The 18,343-nt window shown below is 45.9% G+C and overlaps 1 protein-coding gene across 8 annotated transcripts in view; it reads right to left on the bottom strand.

The window, feature by feature from the left end:
- robo2 (roundabout, axon guidance receptor, homolog 2 (Drosophila)) overlaps positions 1–18,343 on the bottom strand; it is a 583,693-nt gene that overhangs the window by 13,504 nt on the left and 551,846 nt on the right. For 6 of the 8 annotated variants that reach the window (XM_014163401.2, XM_014163402.2, XM_014163404.2 and 3 more), the window contains 5 exons: positions 17,998–18,270; positions 15,873–15,998; positions 10,547–10,706; positions 8,222–8,485; positions 6,966–7,192 (listed from right to left, as the gene is read on the bottom strand). In XM_014163401.2, coding sequence (XP_014018876.1) covers positions 6,966–7,192; positions 8,222–8,485; positions 10,547–10,706; positions 15,873–15,998; positions 17,998–18,270 — 1,050 coding nt within the window. The remainder of the gene's footprint in view (positions 1–6,965; positions 7,193–8,221; positions 8,486–10,546; positions 10,707–15,872; positions 15,999–17,997; positions 18,271–18,343) is intronic. The other 2 variants (XM_014163406.2, XM_014163409.2) reach the window with 1 other exon arrangement.

Genomic DNA, 18,343 nt, shown 5'->3' on the forward strand with positions numbered 1-18,343 from the left:
ACACCTGCCTCTGATTGGAAACCATACCCGGCCAAAACAGAACACAAAACATAGAATGCCCACCCACCTATCACACCCTGGCCTAGCTAAATAGAGAAAACACAGCTCTCCTAGGTCAGAGCGTGACAAATATCTAGATTTTGCAGAAATACTGGAAGCTTATGGAAACCCTTGTGTATTGTGAGTGTTTTTCCTATCTGTGTTACTGTTAGTATGTCTAGATCCTTTAAGATACTCCTAAATAAATCCTTTCCATTACTTGCAATAAAAAGTTTAATCGTGCCAACAAAAATATGCCACTCTGGCAGGCGAGATTACAGTCCGCTTATACAACAGCTTTCTGAGAGGCTTGCTTGGCAGACACAATGAAGTGGCACTTACCCAAACACACGCACACACACAAAATCCCGTGGTCCGCAGACAAGCACATGAGACAAAAATGAAAAGCAGAGTGTGGATGGTGTGATGAAGAAAATGTGGAAATATGGTACAGAGCTCAGATGGAGGAGTAAAGGTCATGGGGAGAAAGGGATGAGGGCAAAGATGGAGCAGCAGGGATGAGAGGGGGACTGAAGGGGGGGGGTCAGTAGGAAACAGAGGGGAAGAGGGGGGGACAGTGTAGAACAGAGGGGATGAAAGGGGTGAAGAGAGGGGGGCTGAGATGGGGGGTTCAGTGTGGAACAGAGGGGATGAGAGTGGTCAGTGTGGAACAGAGGGAGTGAGAGGGGTCAGTAAAAACAGAGGGGATGAGAGGGGTGAAGAGAGGGGGGCTGAGATGGGGGGCAGTGTGGATCAGAGGGGATGAGAGGGGTACTGAGATGGGAGTCAGTAGGGTGACAGAGGGATGAGAGGGGTGAGGAGAGGGGGTCAGTAGAGTATCAGTGTGGATGACGGATCACCACCTCAAGCTGAACCTCGGCAAGACGGAGCTGCTCTTCCTCCCGGGGAAGGACTGCCCGTTCCATGATCTCGCCATCACGGTTGACAACTCCCTTGTGTCCTCCTCCCAGAGTGCTAAGAGCCTTGGCGTGACCCTGGACAACACCCTGTCGTTCTCCACCAACATCAAGGCGGTGACCCGATCCTGTAGGTTCATGCTCTACAACATTCGCAGAGTACGACCCTGCCTCACACAGGAAGCGGCGCAGGTCCTAATCCAGGCACTTGTAATCTCCCGTCTGGATTATTGCAACTCGTTGTTGGCTGGGCTCCCTGCCTGTGCCATTAAACCCCTACAACTCATCCAGAACGCCGCAGCCCGTCTGGTGTTCAACCTTCCCAAGTTCTCTCACGTCACCCCGCTCCTCCGCTCTCTCCCCTGGCTTCCAGTCGAAGCTCGCATCCGCTACAAGACCATGGTGCTTGCTTACGGAGCTGTGAGGGGAACGGCACCTCCGTACCTTCAGGCTCTGATCAGGCCCTACACCCAAACAAGGGCACTCCGTTCATCCACCTCTGGCCTGCTCGCCTCCCTACCTCTGAGGAAGCACAGTTCCCGCTCAGCCCAGTCAAAACTGTTCGCTGCTCTGTCACCCCAATGGTGGAACAAGCTCCCTCACGACGCCAGGACAGCGGAGTCAATCACCACCTTCCGGAGACACCTCAAACCCCACCTCTTCAAGGAATACCTGGGATAGGATAAAGTAATCCTTCTAACCCCCCCCTTAAAAGATTTAGATGCACTATTGTAAAGTGGTTGTTCCACTGGATATTATAAGGTGAATGCACCAATTTGTAAGTCGCTCTGGATAAGAGCGTCTGCTAAATGACTTAAATGTAAATGTAAATGTAAGTACAGAACAGAGGGGATGAGAGGGGTACTGAGATGGGGGGCACTAGGGAGCAGAGGGGATGAGAGGGGTACTGAGATGGGGGGTCAATAGGGAACATGGGGGATGAGAGGGGTGAGGAGAGGGGGTCAGTAGGGAGTAGAGGGGATGAGAGGGATACTGAGATGGGGGGTCAACAGGGAACATAGGGGATGAGAGGGGTGAGGAGAGGGGGTCAGTAGGGAGTAGAGGGGATGAGAGGGGTACTGAGAGGGGGTCAGTGGGAACTGAGGGTGACAGTCAAAAGTCTGGCCAAGTCAGGCCCATAGAGGAGCAGGCATACTAGAGGTCTGGCCAAGGCAGGCACAGAGAGAGACAGGAGAGGATCAACTAAAGCCAACCACAGACATGCACCAGCTGTACTGACAGAGTCCCTTTCATACTACACTTCTCACTGGAACACAACGTTAGTCCAGTACTGTAACCATCATAAAACTCAATATCTGATTTATGTTTGCGTAGCCAAAGGAAATCAGGAAACTACCTAAAAGTGCTTTTAAATTCCTCGCCCCTGAGCCCCTTCACATCACAATGTTGTGGTTTGTGCAGAATCCAACTTAAACAAGGCCTGAGGGAACTAAAGCTTTCAACTACCAGCTCACTTTATAACAGTTTTTCTCTCTGAGAAACGATGGCAGCAAATGATTCACAAATTAATGGAAAACTTCAATAAACCTGGGAAACCATGTGAAAACCTTCAAACCTTACACATTCCAATGTTACTGCACTGACTGAAAATACCCAAGACACTAACTACTTTCTGGCCTTTATCTTACCAGGCTATTTTCACTCAAACTACTTCTCTCTGAGTTTTGATTCTAAGAAAAAAAATGTAAAAAGTGAGAGTACAATTCTTCTGGGTCCAATCCTCCCACAAAGACTAGTGCAGACATTGAAGCATAAGCAGAGCAAGAGACAGCCAAACCAAGGCTTCCTTCCAACTCCTCTCCTTCAGCTTCGGCATAATGTACTAATAGTAGAATCTAGCGTTCTCTTTGTGGTCTTGAATTCCGCAACAGATCGTGCATAATCTACTTTGCATGAGTGCAATTGTATTATTTTCCATAGGATTCAGATGAAGGTTCCATGCACTTTTCAAATTACTAGGTATCTAATAACCATCTCTCACCTGCTATGCTCTCTGTGCTAATGGTCCAGGCCAGTAAACAGGAGCTAGCCACTAGCCAGGGGCAGTAAAAAGGAGCTAGCCACTAGCCAGGGACAGTAAACGGGAGCTAGCCACTAGCCATGGGCATTAAAAAGGAGCTAAAGTAGCCACTAGCCAGGGACAGTAATGGGAGCTAGCCACAAGCAGTAAACAGCAGCTACAGTAGCCACTAGCCAGAGGCAGTAAACAGGAGCTAGCCACTAGCCAGGGACAGTAATGGGAGCTAGCCACTAGCAGTAAACAGCAGCTACAGTAGCCACTAGCCAGGGACAGTAAACGGGAGCTAGCCACTAGCCATGGGCATTAAAAGGCGCTACAGTAGCCACTAACCAGTGGCAGTAAAATAAGCTACAGTTTTCACTAGCCAAGGGCAGTAAAAGGAGCTACAGTATTCACTAGCCAGGGGCAGTAAAAGGAGCTACAGTATTCACTAGCCAAGGGCAGTAAAAGGAGCTACAGTATTCACTAGCCAGGGGCAGTAAAAGGAGCTACAGTATTCACTAGCCAAGGGCAGTAAAAGGAGCTACAGTAGCCACTAGCCAGGGGCAGTAAAAGGAGCTACAGTATTCACTAGCCAAGGGCAGTAAAAGGAGCTACAGTAGCCACTAGCCAGGGGCAGTAAAATGAGCTACAGTATTCACTAGCCAAGGGCAGTAAAAGAAGCTACAGTATTCACTAGCCAGGGGCAGTAAAATAAGCTACAGTATTCATTAGCCAAGGGCAGTAAAAGAAGCTACAGTAGCCACTAGCCAGGGGCAGTAAAAGGAGCTACAGTATTCACTAGCCAGGGGCAGTAAAAGAAGCTACAGTAGCCACTAGCCAGGGGCAGTAAAAGGAGCTACAGTAGCCACTAGCCAGGGGCAGTAAAAGGAGCTACAGTAGCCACTAGCCAGGGGCAGTAAAAGGAGCTACAGTAGCCACTAGCCAGGGGCAGTAAAAGGAGCTACAGTATTCACTAGCCAGGGGCAGTAAAAGCCAGGTACCTCCTGCCACTAAAACAGATTTATCCTGACGGAACAGCTCATCTGCATGTCGTTAAGCAGGGATATCGTTCTCCCTGACGAGCGGGAGGCTCTACCTGTCCACAGGAGACGTGACCCCAGTCCCCCCTAGTCCTCCCTGCCAGGGGGTTGATGGGAGAATAATCACTCAGAGAGACACAGCTCTGAGATCACTGAGGATGCTATACTGCAGCATTAGTAACCCTGGGATACAGTACCTCTGTGTTTTCATATCAGCCTAGCCATGGGCATTTAATACAGCCGCAGGTGAATTCACCTTTGTCTTTAGAAAAATATGCTGTATTACACTGTGCATGACATAATACAAAGACAAGCACACACAGACAATCTCTCTCGTGAAAAATCATTTCAGGGCCAGCGGTGAGAATGTTTGATTTAGTGGCCTTTGGTGTAACATTAAGGAAACAGACCTATTTCCATATTATTAACACAATAACAAATCTATCATGTTGGGCTCTACAGAAAGCTGCTCCTGCACCCCTCTTTCCACAGCCTCAAAATGGTGGCCACGATAAATCCCCCCTTCCTCCTCCTTACTCTCACTACCCCTCCAACTAACTGTGGAGCTGGGAACGTGTCTGTGCTGTCAAACGATGGGGAGCAGGGAGAGACTTGTGGAGAGATAAGAAGAAATAGAGGTGTCTTCAGAGTAATACAGTGCAGGAGAGATGCAGCAGATTAGGGCCCAGTCGCAGCTTTATATTCCTCTAAATATATCAACAGCAGCATGTGTCACAGCCGCCACAGCCCCTGTTCCATCATCCCACAGAAAAACGAAACTCTGGGGCTACAGTCGACAGACCAGCCAAGCAGCCGTGTCAACCCTCCCTCCCTCTCTCCATGTCCCTCTTTTTATAGATACACTATATCTCTTCCTCCCCCTCTCTATTTCTCTCTCTCTCTCTGTCTCTCTCTCTGTCTCTCTCTAGATATATCTCTTCCTCCCCCTCTCTATTTCTCTCTCGCTCTCTGTCTCTCTCTGGATATATCTCTTCCTCCCCCTCTCTATTTCTCTCTCTCTCTCTGTCTCTCTCTAGATATATCTCTTCCTCCCCCTCTCTATTTCTCTCTCTCTCTCTCTGTCTCTCTCTAGATATATCTCTTCCTCCCCCTCTCTATTTCTCTCTCTCTCTCTGTCTCTCTCTAGATATATCTCTTCCTCCCCCTCTCTATTTCTCTCTCTCTCTCTCTCTCTGTCACTCTCTAGATATATCTCTTCCTCCCCCTCTCTATTTCTCTCTCTCTCTCTCTCTCTCTGTCTCTCTCTAGATATATCTCTTCCTCCCCCTCTCTATTTCTCTCTCTCTCTCTGTCTCTCTCTAGATATATCTCTTCCTCCCCCTCTCTATTTCTCTCTCTCTCTGTCTCTCTCTAGATATGTCTCTTCCTCCCCCTCTCTTTTTCTCTCTCTCTCTCTGTCTCTCTCTAGATATGTCTCTTCCTCCCCCTCTCTATTTCTCTCTCTCTTTCTGTCTCTCTCTAGTTATGTCTCTTCCTCCCTCTCTCTTTGTCTCTCTCTCTTCCTCCTTCTATAGATATACTGTTTCCCCTTTTCTCTTCCATTCTTTGTTCTATCCCTCCCGACTCAAAAAACACAGAGCTGCTGCTTCATCCTGTCTATAGTATCAGCCATGTCCAGTATAGAGGACTTATATGTCCTGTTCAGTCGGTATGAGAGACGCAGCAGGATACAGCCATGCTGTTTCTGCTTCTCCAATGTCATGCCCTTCACATGTCTCTCTCCAGACAGACGGCTGTAAAAGCTTTCAGTGAGTTGTAAAAATGGAAATGGTGCCTCCAGTCTGGAATGGAATATTCCATACGTGAAATGTATTCTAAATCTCTTATGGATATGGCACTCGCTGACACTTTGTGTGAGATAAAGCTCTCTGTCTCTGTCTCTCTCTCCTTTTAAAATTAATGAACTTTCTTATCTCTTTTTGTGTATGATAATTATAATACCACAGTCTGCCAAAACCACTTGAACAAGCTGGGCTTAAGGTACATTCAATACATTCATAAGATGAGGTGCAAATTACCACACTATAGAGACACCTAGCTATGTCATAAACAGTACATATACAGGACATCATTATGAATCAATAGTCAAAATGCAGTCTGTAACTGTAGACGTATTTATTATACTGAACAAAAATAGAAACACAACATGGAACAATTTCATCAATTTGACTGAGTTACAGTTCATAAAGGAAATATGAATCTATGGATTTCACATGACTGGGCAGGGGCACAGTCAGTTGGACGTACTGACAAATTGGAGGTGGCTCTGGCAACAGCTCTGGTGGACATTCCTGCAGTCAGCATACCAATTGCACGCTCTCTAAAAACTTGAGGCATCTGTGGCATTGTGTTGTGCAATTCCATCACTTTTTAAACTCGTTTTCATTATCTCCAGCGCAATACCCGTGTCAACATTTGTGAAAACGATGCATTTTTAAGTTTTGTCGAAAAACATATGAAGTTAAAAAGTTTTACCCGATGCCATCAAAGTGAAATCTTTTTTAAATATTGCTTTTCAAACACTATGAGATTTGCAGTTACGTGGGGAGCAAAGAAATACCCTCCCTTGGTCTAGAAACTTGTTGCAGGTCACAGAGATTCTTTTTTTTACGTATTTTATATTTTTAATCACAGAAACACGCTGTTTTCACATAGACGGTGGCAGAACTGCTCTTTAAATGTGATATGTTACCTGATAAGGGGTCTTGGATCTTTTTAAATGACAACTGAACATGCTTTTGGATTTAACATCTTTTTGTTTTGGAGAGCGATTTCAAATTATTTCTTTGTAATATCCAAACCATTCCTCCGAGAGTGGCAGGAAACTGCATAAAATCAGGCAGATTTGAATCCTAATGAAGGGGGGAAGAAGTTCCAATACCTTCTGTTCTGTCCACATGTCAGTGTATCAGTGCAGTATCTCACCTGTTACGGAGCTGTCTAGGTTGTCCATGCTGGACCCTGGCGTGTGCTCAATACCATAGAGAGGCCTGGACATCTCATAGCCGTCATCCTCCTCCTCATCCTCATCCTCCTCATCCACGTCAGGGATGTCAGTCTCCAGGTCAGACACCAGGGTGCTGGACACGTACCCCACCGGAGGGGCGGGGGCCTGGGGAGGGAGGGGGGGGAGGGAGCCACCCTGCATCAGCCTGTCAGAGAGTCAGAGTAATATGGGTTATCATCATGCTACAGGTACACACCAAAACACAACGACAGAAGAGGGTGGGCAGCTGGTGGGGGGACAGCAACAGCAGGGAAGAGAACGAATGTCAAAAGACATCAAAAAAGACAAAGCTGGTGAATGAAAGACAGGATGACATAAAGAAGGAATCCGAGATAGACGAAAGGAACTGTCAAGCTAAATTTAGAAATTCTTTCAGATTCTGCCGCTTTGAATGAATTGGGACAATTCCACTAATTCTACGTCTCTCCTCCTCCAACACAATGACCCTATAATTGCAGTTGAAGAGGGTACAATGGGCCCGCTCTCTAGGCCTGTCGACACGAGGCTGTCACCCCTCAAGCAGCCCATTCCGCTCCGCTCTGCGCCTGCCTCACGTCGCTGACAGCCCCACTTGTTTAAGGAGCAACGTAGTGTCTTTGAGACGGTCTGCGGCGAGAGGGATTCTGATTCTGATGTAATTACTGGCTCTTTCCTGTTGTCAAAAGATGCTCTCAAACCCAATGCAGTCATTACTGGCTAACACAACAGCTTCTTCCTGACAAGTCTTCCCTATTCCCTCTACTGTCATGAATGGATGCCAGTCTCTCCCTCTTTCCCTCCCTTCCGCCTTCGTTCTCTCCCTCTCTTCGTCCTTTGTTCTCTCCCTCTCTTCCGACAGGATGAAACACGGCCTTCATCTGCCGTGCATGAGAACCACAACAACGGCATGTGTAGCAGCATGGGCGTGGGATGCGGCCTAAACAAGTCAGAAGGGACAGTCACGAAAGTGGCAACACTGGCCCATTCAAATGACATGATTCATGAGCGTTTCTGTTTTGCGCAACGCTGTGACTGTGCAGCTAACGTAACACCTAAATAAAACATTGAAGGGAGAAATAAATAGATAATGAAAGAAAAACACATCCAGCACAATATCCATAGTCGCCGTTCTCATATCACCCCATTTGAACCTTGTACTGTTTCTGTAGTATCCCCCTCCAGTGGGAGTACGTACCATGTCTGTTTGGCCATGTCCAGTTGGTAGGCACGGGTGATCTCGTCTAGGTGGGCCTGGAGCATGGGCTGCAGCTCCTCCCGGGGAGAGGGGGTGAGGGTGGCCGTGGACTGCTGACCGAAGGACACCGCTGCTGGAGACGAGGCCACTCCACGCATGGGTGGGGTGGGGACCCTCTCTTCCTCCTCCTCTAGCTCATCCTCCATTCCCTGGTGGAGGTAGGTCTGCACGGGCATGGGAGGACCCCAGCCATCACTCTCATACCTGGGGTGGCCACACAGAGAGAGAGAGAGAGAGAGTGAGAGAGAGAGAGAGAGAGAGCGAGAGAGAGAGAGAGAGAGAGAGAGGGAGGAGGGGTAAGATGAGTGCTCTAAGTAACTCAACTGTCTCTCTTTGGTAACGTGCCAGACTAGTGTGACCTTGTCAAACATTCTAAAGGACTTCAGACTAGTGTGACCTTGTCAAACGTTCTAAAGGACTTCAGACTAGTGTGACCTTGTCAAACGTTCTAAAGGACTTCAGACTAGTGTGACCTTGTCAAACATTCTAAAGGACTTCAGACTAGTGTGACCTTGTCAAACATTCTAAAGGACTTCAGACTAGTGTGACCTTGTCAAACGTTCTAAAGGACTTCAGACTAGTGTGACCTTGCCAAACATTCTAAAGGACTTCAGACTAGTGTGACCTTGTCAAACATTCTAAAGGACCTCAGACTAGTGTGACCTTGTCAAACGTTCTAAAGGACTTGAGACTAGTGTGACCTTGTCAAACATTCTAAAGGACTTCAGACTAGTGTGACCTTGTCAAACGTTCTAAAGGACTTCAGACTAGTGTGACCTTGTCAAACATTCTAAAGGACTTCAGACTAGTGTGACCTTGTCAAACATTCTAAAGGACTTCAGATTAGTGTGACCTTGTTACAAACGTTCTAAAGGACTTCAGACTAGTGTGACCTTGTTACTAACGTTCTAAAGGACTTCAGACTAGTGTGACCTTGTTACTAACGTTCTAAAGGACTTCAGACTAGTGTGACCTTGTTACTAACGTTCTAAAGGACTTCAGACTAGTGTGACCTTGTTACTAACGTTCTAAAGGACTTCAGACTAGTGTGACCTTGTCAAACGTTCTAAAGGACTTCAGACTAGTGTGACCTTGTCAAACGTTCTAAAGGACTTCAGACTAGTGTGACCTTGTCAAACATTCTAAAGGACTTTGTACATACGAGTAATGAAGCAGTGGAGGGAGTGAGGTTTTCATTTCCCATAACGGAGCTTATACATGCTGAAATAACACTAGTCGTAAAGAAAATGTTAATTAAAGGAATTTGTCAGTGCACACTCCATAGGACATAACTGTTTAAATCTGTGGCCATTAAGAGGCTCAGATTTACAGTGCTGCCAGATAGCCTATTAAACCAGATGAGTGCCCCAGACTGAAGATGAAGGTTAGAGGACAGCACACCTCAACTAGGGAGACACACAGTTAAATGAGATACTATGTGTGAGTGAATCTATTTTGGGATACAACTAACATTTTTAGCTTACACCACTCCCCTGACTAAAGGCAGACTTTACATGAAGGAACTGAACACCTGACAGTCTACTAACAATAACAGTTGCGTGAGAGTCATTTGGTGGGAAAAGAGCAGAAAGAGGCTAGGCAATGTGGAAAAGAGAAAATAGTTTATGAGTAAAACGTTTCCCTCATACTCAGTTAGTGGAGAGAGCTCACTGTGGAATCTCTCTCTTTTTATCTCTATTTTGGGTCTTTCCCTCTCTCTCAGCTTGAAACAAAGTAGTCCTGACATTTTTTCCCTCAGAAAGAGAATCAGCAGAATAGATTGATTTGTCAATCCCGCTTGCCGCAGGAGACTGCAATGGTTAAACAATGCACTCATGAAGTTTCTCCCTCAGATAAAAATATGGGATGAGCAGATAGATTGATGTGAAACAGTCTCTGTCCATCCTGCCTGCCTGGGGAGACAGTAACATCTCCAGATGTACTGGTGTAATTAGCCACAGAGAGGAACAGCTAGCCAGGAGCACGACTATGTCCTATAATAACACACAGCAGTTGGTTGGGTTCTACTTGAACTCAACAGTGTACTGTATATACATGTAAAAGCTAATGTTGTCCCCTAATCCCCTATTAGGAGTAACTGTCTCACTTTCGGCAAAGCCTGAATGAAGGATCAGACAGTGATAGATACATATAATTGTTCTAATCAGTGTGGTAGAATCTAGTTGGACTGTAGGGGCAGAGTGTGGACCGTTTTGCATCTCCATGGATGTATAGAGTGTATGTTATGGTGGATATGGCTCGTACCCTCCTCCTTCATAGTGCTCGTTGGGGTAGTGGTCCATCTCAGTGCCAGGGAGAGGGTGTACAGGTGGAGGGGGAAGGGGCACGTTGGCCCAGCTGGAGCCGTTAGCCTTGGTGGGTTTGGCGCCAACCTTGGCCTTCTTCTTCTTACCCCCCTTACCACCTATGAACAGCAGAGATGGAGCGAGTTAGAGAGATTGACTCAGACAACATGAAGAATTCAATTTCTAGAAAAATCTAGAAAACCATATAACATAGGTGGCTATTTGAAGTATTCACTGTCAGTCTAACAAACAGATATTGCCAACAGAAATCGATTGAACATATAAAGCTGAACATTCCTTCATTTCGAAACAGGTCATTTCAAACAGGTCATCTCCTTCTAAAAGTCACCCACATTCTCAAACAAACGGATTCAATGAGCCATGCCTGTCAGCAGCCTCACATAGAAGAACCTCAAGGCCAAGTAATGAAAAGTGTGCTTCCATTGATTGATTTGCTGAAAGGCCTCAAATCTCCATAGAAACAGGGAGAGAGCAGCAGTAAAGAAGCAGAGGGTAGACCCCGTTCCTCCAGCCATCCCTTAGTGTCCCCATTTCACTAGAGGTGTGGGGTCCACAATGAAAACTCTCACTTCAGAACATCATCATAATGAATGGGTCCGTGGCGTCTGTGTGGCCATAATGGAATTCACTGAGAGTCTATTACACTGTCATTGATTTGATTACGCAAGAGAGAGAAAGAAAGAGAGAGCGCCCCTTCCCCATCCATTTCCCCTCACAACCCTCTGAGACTGGATTTTCCTCTGCTCTGCCCCATCCATCTTTATAAATCTGCCAGCCAGGCCTACGTCTAGATTGGGGTTTAAATTATTTGGTGACAGTGAGGATGGGGTGGGGGGGCTCTCTTTATCTCAGGTGATCTTTGACATCTAAAGCCCACTGTTATCTTTCTCAGTTGTCCTCAGTGTGGTCCACAGGCCTCAGATCAGTTGTCCTAGACAGGAAAAGGCTGCAGGCTCTGTGTTTTCCTATATAGAGGACATACGAGCATGAGTCCCCTATACAGAGGACATACGAGCATGAGTCCCCTAAATAGAGGACATATGAGCATGAGTCCCCAATATAGAGGACATATGAGCTTAAGTCCCCTATTTAGAGGGCATATGAGCACAAGTCCCCAATATAGAGGACATATGAGCATGAGTCCCCTATACAGAGGACATATGAGAACAAGTCCCCTATATAGAGGAAATATGAGCATGGGTCCCCAGTATAGAGGACATATGAGCACAAGTCCCCAATATAGAGGACATATGAGCATGAGTCCCCTATACAGAGGGCATATGAGCATGAGTCCCCTGTATAGAGGAAATATGACCATGAGTCTTTTGTCTGTTCATTTCCAAACTGTCCTTGAAATGAAGATAACATACCTATGACAATTGCGTGTGTGAATTTGTGTATTTGTGATATGAGCATTGCATGTGTAAGTTTGTGTATTTGTACTATGAGCATTGCATGTGTGAGTTTGTGTATTTGTGCTATGAGCATTGCATGTGTAAGTTTGTGTATTTGTACTATGAGCATTGCATGTGTGAGTTTGTGTATTTGTGCTATGAGCATTGCATGTGTGAGTTTGTGTATTTGTGCTATGAGCATTGCATGTGTGTCTGAGGTCTGAGAGAACTGGGAGATAAACTGAGTTTGGAGTCCTTTCTAGGAATCCACATTTGTGGCAGACTCCACTATCAGTCTGCCAACGGACACCTCACATCTCAATCCAGAAAATACTCCCCAGTTGACATCGCCAGCCACACATACAGGCTAGTGAAAACCATCCTTGGAGGCCTCTTGTGTACATTTGTATCTGTCATCTGTTGGTTAACCCTCACTGCCAAAGGCCTATAATCACGTTGCTCAGAGCCACAAAAAAGCAACATTTCAGGGAACCCTGCATCTTGTGCCATGCAACACCATGTAATCTAATAGACTGTCCAGACAAGGACATGGCTACAAATTAGCTCAACGTCATCAAAAAAGACTGTCCATCAATACTCAGGGATATTTTGGGAAATGCATCTCTATGATCCAGTAAGGATGAGGTCAGAGACAGAGAAAATACAGCATATTGCTTTAGCAGTAGATGGAGAATTTTGTTATTTCACCATTTTCCCTATAAGATTTTAACTGTTCCCGGGCAGAAATGTTCTCGTCAAAGATGATTGGATTGCAACAATGTTGCAGCAGAACATGAGAGATATTAGGACTGGGAGGAGGATAGTCTGATAAAGACTGGGAGTAATAAAATAACAACAGTAAGCCCAGGGCAGGAAGTATAGTCTGAAAGTAATTGGGTTTCCTAATCGTTCCTCTGGGCGACGCTCGACTTTTCCCAATAAATGGCAAGCTGGCATGATTGCTCAATCACCCCGAGTCCCTCCTCACCGGAGCAGGCATCAATACTGTAAATGAGCCTCTGCCGTGGAGGGAAGGACGGCTGACACTGATGTTACAATCAGGAAGTAGACATCAGACCCATCTATCGCTGACAAACACTGGGCCTGTCTTCAAAAGGAACTCCCACCATATTTAGATGTGGAGCTGGGTATTTTGGGCGCTTCCTCCCAGCATATAACTTTGGGGCCAAGCAGAGCCGAGCAGACTTGAGCTGCCTCTGTTTTTATTGGGTGCCTCAGTGCTGAGTGAGAGACACAGGCAGAGCCTCAGAATGGAGTCCAGAAGGAAGGACTCCACATCCAGATTTAAACATAGCACTGAGAGAATAGATCAGACTGGCTTTTCAAGGACGGAGATGGATGGGGGTTTCTTAGAATACCTGAGTAACACTGTATTATAGGCTTATAATAATTGTAGAGAGGAATGTCGCGCTATCTGACGTAAGACACATGGGGGTTACCATGCTGGACAGATAACTAGCAAGTGTGCCTACTTGTGAAATCATCCCAATATATTTGGTATGTGGGTGGATGATGCAGCAGACTAGATCATCAACACTGACCCCCCTACAGCCCTGAGCCATGTAGCTCATTAGGAGTGGGGTAGACTATAATTGGAGGAGAGGGGGGGAAGTAGGTATGGATGACACCACTCCAAGAACAGTGAGAACATAACCCTTCTCCTGGGCTCCGGAATGAGATAATACAGGGATCATGGAGCTCACTAGCCAGCTATCTCTTCTCCTCTCCTCCTCTCTCCACTCCTCCTCTCTCCTCTCCTCCTCTCTCCACTCCTCCTCTCTCCACTCCTCCTCTCTCCACTCCTCCTCTCTCCACTCCTCCTCTCTCCTCTCCTCCTCTCTCCGTTCCTCCTCCAGTACTGTAGATTTTAATGATCAACACCCCCACATCCTCAGTGGGACCCATGCAACCATGAAAGCTGCTCTATTTCTGTTCCTCTTCATCTGGTTCCTATCTCAGACCTAAGGTTCATTATTTCCTCCCGAGCTTGTTGAAGCGAAGCACTATGCTGCTGTGCCTACCTCTTTTAACTTCTTTCCTTTTCAAACGTCTTGTGATTCTTTAGTTGACTTCAAAACATGAAGTGTAGTAAAAGTTTCCTTCATTGTCACCCAAACTCTGGCCATTGCAGTTCTATAGTCCGTTGTAGCTCAGTTGGTAGATCATGGGACTTGCAACAACAGGGTTGTGGGTTTGATTCCCATGGGGGACCAATATGAAAATGTATGCACTCACTACTGTAAGTCACTCTGGATAAAAGCGTTGCTAAAATGTATACGTATAAGGTTATTCTGTCAGACCTCTGTTGTGTATTTCTGTAGGGTTTAATGCTCATAGAGAAACATTTTGTCATATAGAGAGATAAGCCACAGACGGATAGAGCTAAGTCAACTAAACGAGATAAATGCATATTTAATAAGATGCTGTTTCACTTAAACCAGGGCACTTGTGTATAGCATGCCTCACAGTACATGCAATACATCTCTGTAATTATATTATTTCTTAAGGCCTACCACGGAGGGGGAAGTGCAAGGGTACAGTCCCAATTGAATTCCTATACAGGTGAATCCAATTAGTAGGACATATATGCTTTAAATCTCAGACATTTCAATGAAAAATATCCTGAGGCTACCAAATGAAATACAAGTTAGCTTAACATAATCAACAGCTTCTTGTCCCCTGGCCTCTCTGTGTTTATCAAGAGCTTCCTGTCCCCTGGTCTCTCTGTGTTTATCAAGAGCTTCCTGTCCCCTGGCCTCTCTGTGTTTATGCAAATACTCAGCCTCTAGCTGCTCTTCTCTGAGCACAACAATCTCTCTCTCTCTCTCTCTCTCTCTCTCTCTCTCTCTCTCTCGCTCTCTCTCGCTCTCTCTCGCTCTCTCTCGCTCTCTCTCGCTCTCTCTCTCATTATGAAACCGGTGCCATTCCTCTCCTGTGCCATCTCTCCCTCTCTACCTCCAGCAGAGTGACTGACTGTTGACCTGGCTGAAGACGTGACCACTCCAGACTGCCTCTCCTTTCCAGCCTAATGTCTGCCAGCCCAGTGCATTGGATAAGAGACCAGAGAGGAGGTAAGGGGAGAGGATAGGAGGGGAGGTAGAGAGTGCCCTATAAAATTATCACTACATGAGTTTTACTGTGGTCAGTAACCAATAGAAGAAGAGGGAAAATGGGAGGCAACCTCGCCACTTTAGTCAGCCAAGCGTCTCAGATGGTGTGTGTGTGTGTGTGTGTGTGTGTGTGTGTGTGTGTGTGTGTGTGTGTGTGTGTGTGTGTGTGTGTGTGTGTGTGTGTGTGTGTGTGTGTGTGTGTGTGTGTGTAGTCTCACAATGCACCACTCCAAATGTCTGAAGGAGTCCCCTTGCCCCAATTCTCATCTGCTCTCTAGCTCCTGGTGAGAGACCAAGCCTGTTACAAGGCCCAGCCGTGATGGAGTAGGCCCAGCTAGTATGCCTGGAGCCCTGTTCTAATAGCCAAAATCTCCATTGCATGTGTATACGGCATCATTGCAGCACATAACAGTAAAACCTCTAGATCGCACATTTGAAAAAGTGAAACATTGTGGCTGCTGTCAACGATCGAGGCCATCCTGTAAATGCATGCATCGTTTACTTGAAATGAGTTGTGAGTATTAGCAGCAGGAGCAAAGTAACAGTGGTGAGGGGGAGGAGTGGGATAATAAAGACCTCCCTTAGTCGTTGGGTTTTGCACATGCAAAAGAGATCAATAAAGCAATTAACAAGTCAATCAATGATACAGTCGATTAAATCGCAGTCCATGAGGTATCCCAGAATGTTAAGGGGAGAAGGAAGAACAGTCAGATCCCTGCCTGCCACATCCGAAACCAACCTGATAGGCTGCCGCTTCGGTCTGAGCTGTTGTGAGAGCTGGTGGTGCTGAAATCTTGTGATTGGTTGTGTGGCATTCTATTAGACAATCCCTCGGCCAATCGGTAGTCAGGAATGAAAAGGAGTGCTAGTGGGGTTAAAGGGCAAAAATATACAGTGGCATCAGGTGTTTGGCTGAAGCACATGCAGACATGCAGTTAGAGCATCAGGCAAGCAGTGGACACATCTCAATCACACACACCTCTTCCATCCATCTGAACATATCTCAATCACACACACCTATTCTATCTATCTGGACATATCTCAATCACACACACCTCTTCTATCTATCTGGACATATCTCAATCACACACACCTCTTCTATCTATCTGGACATATCTCAATCACACACACCTCTTCCATCCATCTGGACATATCTCAATCACACCCACCTCTTCTATCTATCTGGACATATCTCAATCACACACACCTCTTCTATCTATCTGGACATATCTCAATCACACACACCTCTTCTATCTATCTGGACATATCTCAATCACACACACCTCTTCTATCTATCTGGACATATCTCAATCACACACACCTCTTCCATCTATCTGGACATATCTCAATCACACACACCTCTTCTATCTATCTGGACATATCTCAATCACACACACCTCTTCCATCTATCTGAACATATCTCAATCACACACACCTCTTCCATCCATCTGGACATATCTCAATCACACACACCTCTTCTATCTATCTGGACATATCTCAATCACACACACCTCTTCTATCTATCTGGACATATCTCAATCACACACACCTCTTCTATCTATCTGGACATATCTCAATCACACACACCTCTTCTATCTATCTGGACATATCTCAATCACACACACCTCTTCTATCTATCTGGACATATCTCAATCACACACACCTCTTCCATCCATCTGGACATATCTCAATCACACACACCTCTTCTATCTATCTGGACATATCTCAATCACACACACCTCTTCTATCTATCCATCTTGACATTCTCTCTCTCTCTCTCTCTCTCTCTCTCTCTTTCTCCCTCACTCACCCACCCACAGTCAGATTCACTCAGTGAAACATTTAGCCTTTGTTTGTGATGCATATTTCTTTTTAAATATGAGAACATGTTTTATTTTGGAGAAGGCAAATTGATTATTCATTTATGAGATGGGAGAGATAAATCCACTTGTAGCAGGAGCAAGTCATTTATTGGAGCATTTTCTACAAATATAATCACATTGGACTTTTTCAAATAATGCAAGACAGAGCAAAGGATCGGGAGTTCAGTTTCTAATAGTTATTACATTAAGGGCACATTGTAAAAAATGATATAATGAATCTACTTTAAACCTCTAGAGAATGAGACCATGAATATGTATAAACAGCCCCAGAATACTCATTAGTCCTGAAATAGGAAACTCCACAAGGCTTTCAGAAAAGTCTTCTATCAAATCCATTATAATTGAGTTGGATTATTTTCTTAAATATTAGTTGAGCTAAAGAGGATAAGTAATTAGTTAGAACAGAGAGAGGGAAGTAACTTAATCCAAGGCTGGAGGAAACGGGTGCATTATTCTCGCTCCCTAGCCCTTCATCTGGTGTTTATTTAACCTTGGAAAGTGACCAAGACTGGATGGCAGCGAGGGGAAAATTTGTCCTTAAAACAGAATCAGGCGCTCACAGTGGAGCTGGAATGGGCTTCAGAAACAGATTGTGAAATAGTGAGTATTAGAGTACAAACTGCTGTCAGGTCACAGTAAACCTATGGCTTGTAAACAGGGGTGAACTGGGGTATCATATGAAACATTCTGTGCTGATCTGTCACTCAGCAGTGATTTGTCCTGGGGTCATACACTCACAGTAGGAGGAGTGTGACCATGATGGTTAGGGTTCATATAACACACTGTGTCTGTGTGTATGGACATGTATCATAGGGCTGTGTTGAGCTGAGGGTATTTAGCATGGCAGGGAAATATGAGAAGTCTCAGCCTCTGTGTGACACACACACACACGGCACACACACACACACACACACACTCACACACACACGCAGACGCACACGAACACACGCACACACACACACACACACTCTATCCACTCACTGTTGTTGCAGGAGTTCTTGTCGGGCAGGGAGTACCCCAGGTTGGCCATCTCCTGTTTGGCCTGGATGGAGGCCTTCCACTGGGCCTCAGGGAGGTCCACAGCCAGCTCATGGATGCTACTGGAGTGGAGGATCTGGGTGGTGGCATAGGGGGTGGCTCCCTGGGAGCCCTGGCTGGGGCTGTTGTAGTTAGCCTTGGTGGTGAAGTCTATACTGCTATAGATGGCTCCATCAGAGAGCATAGTGCCGGTCTTATCCCCATTACTACTGGTGTCTGGAGGAGACACGGGGAGAGAGAATAGGGGTCAGTTTAGAAGGCTGTGGTGTGCGCTTCAATGACAAATACT

Source organism: Salmo salar, chromosome ssa20 (genome assembly GCF_905237065.1).
Source record: "Salmo salar chromosome ssa20, Ssal_v3.1, whole genome shotgun sequence".
Taxonomy (NCBI): Eukaryota; Metazoa; Chordata; class Actinopteri; order Salmoniformes; family Salmonidae; genus Salmo; species Salmo salar.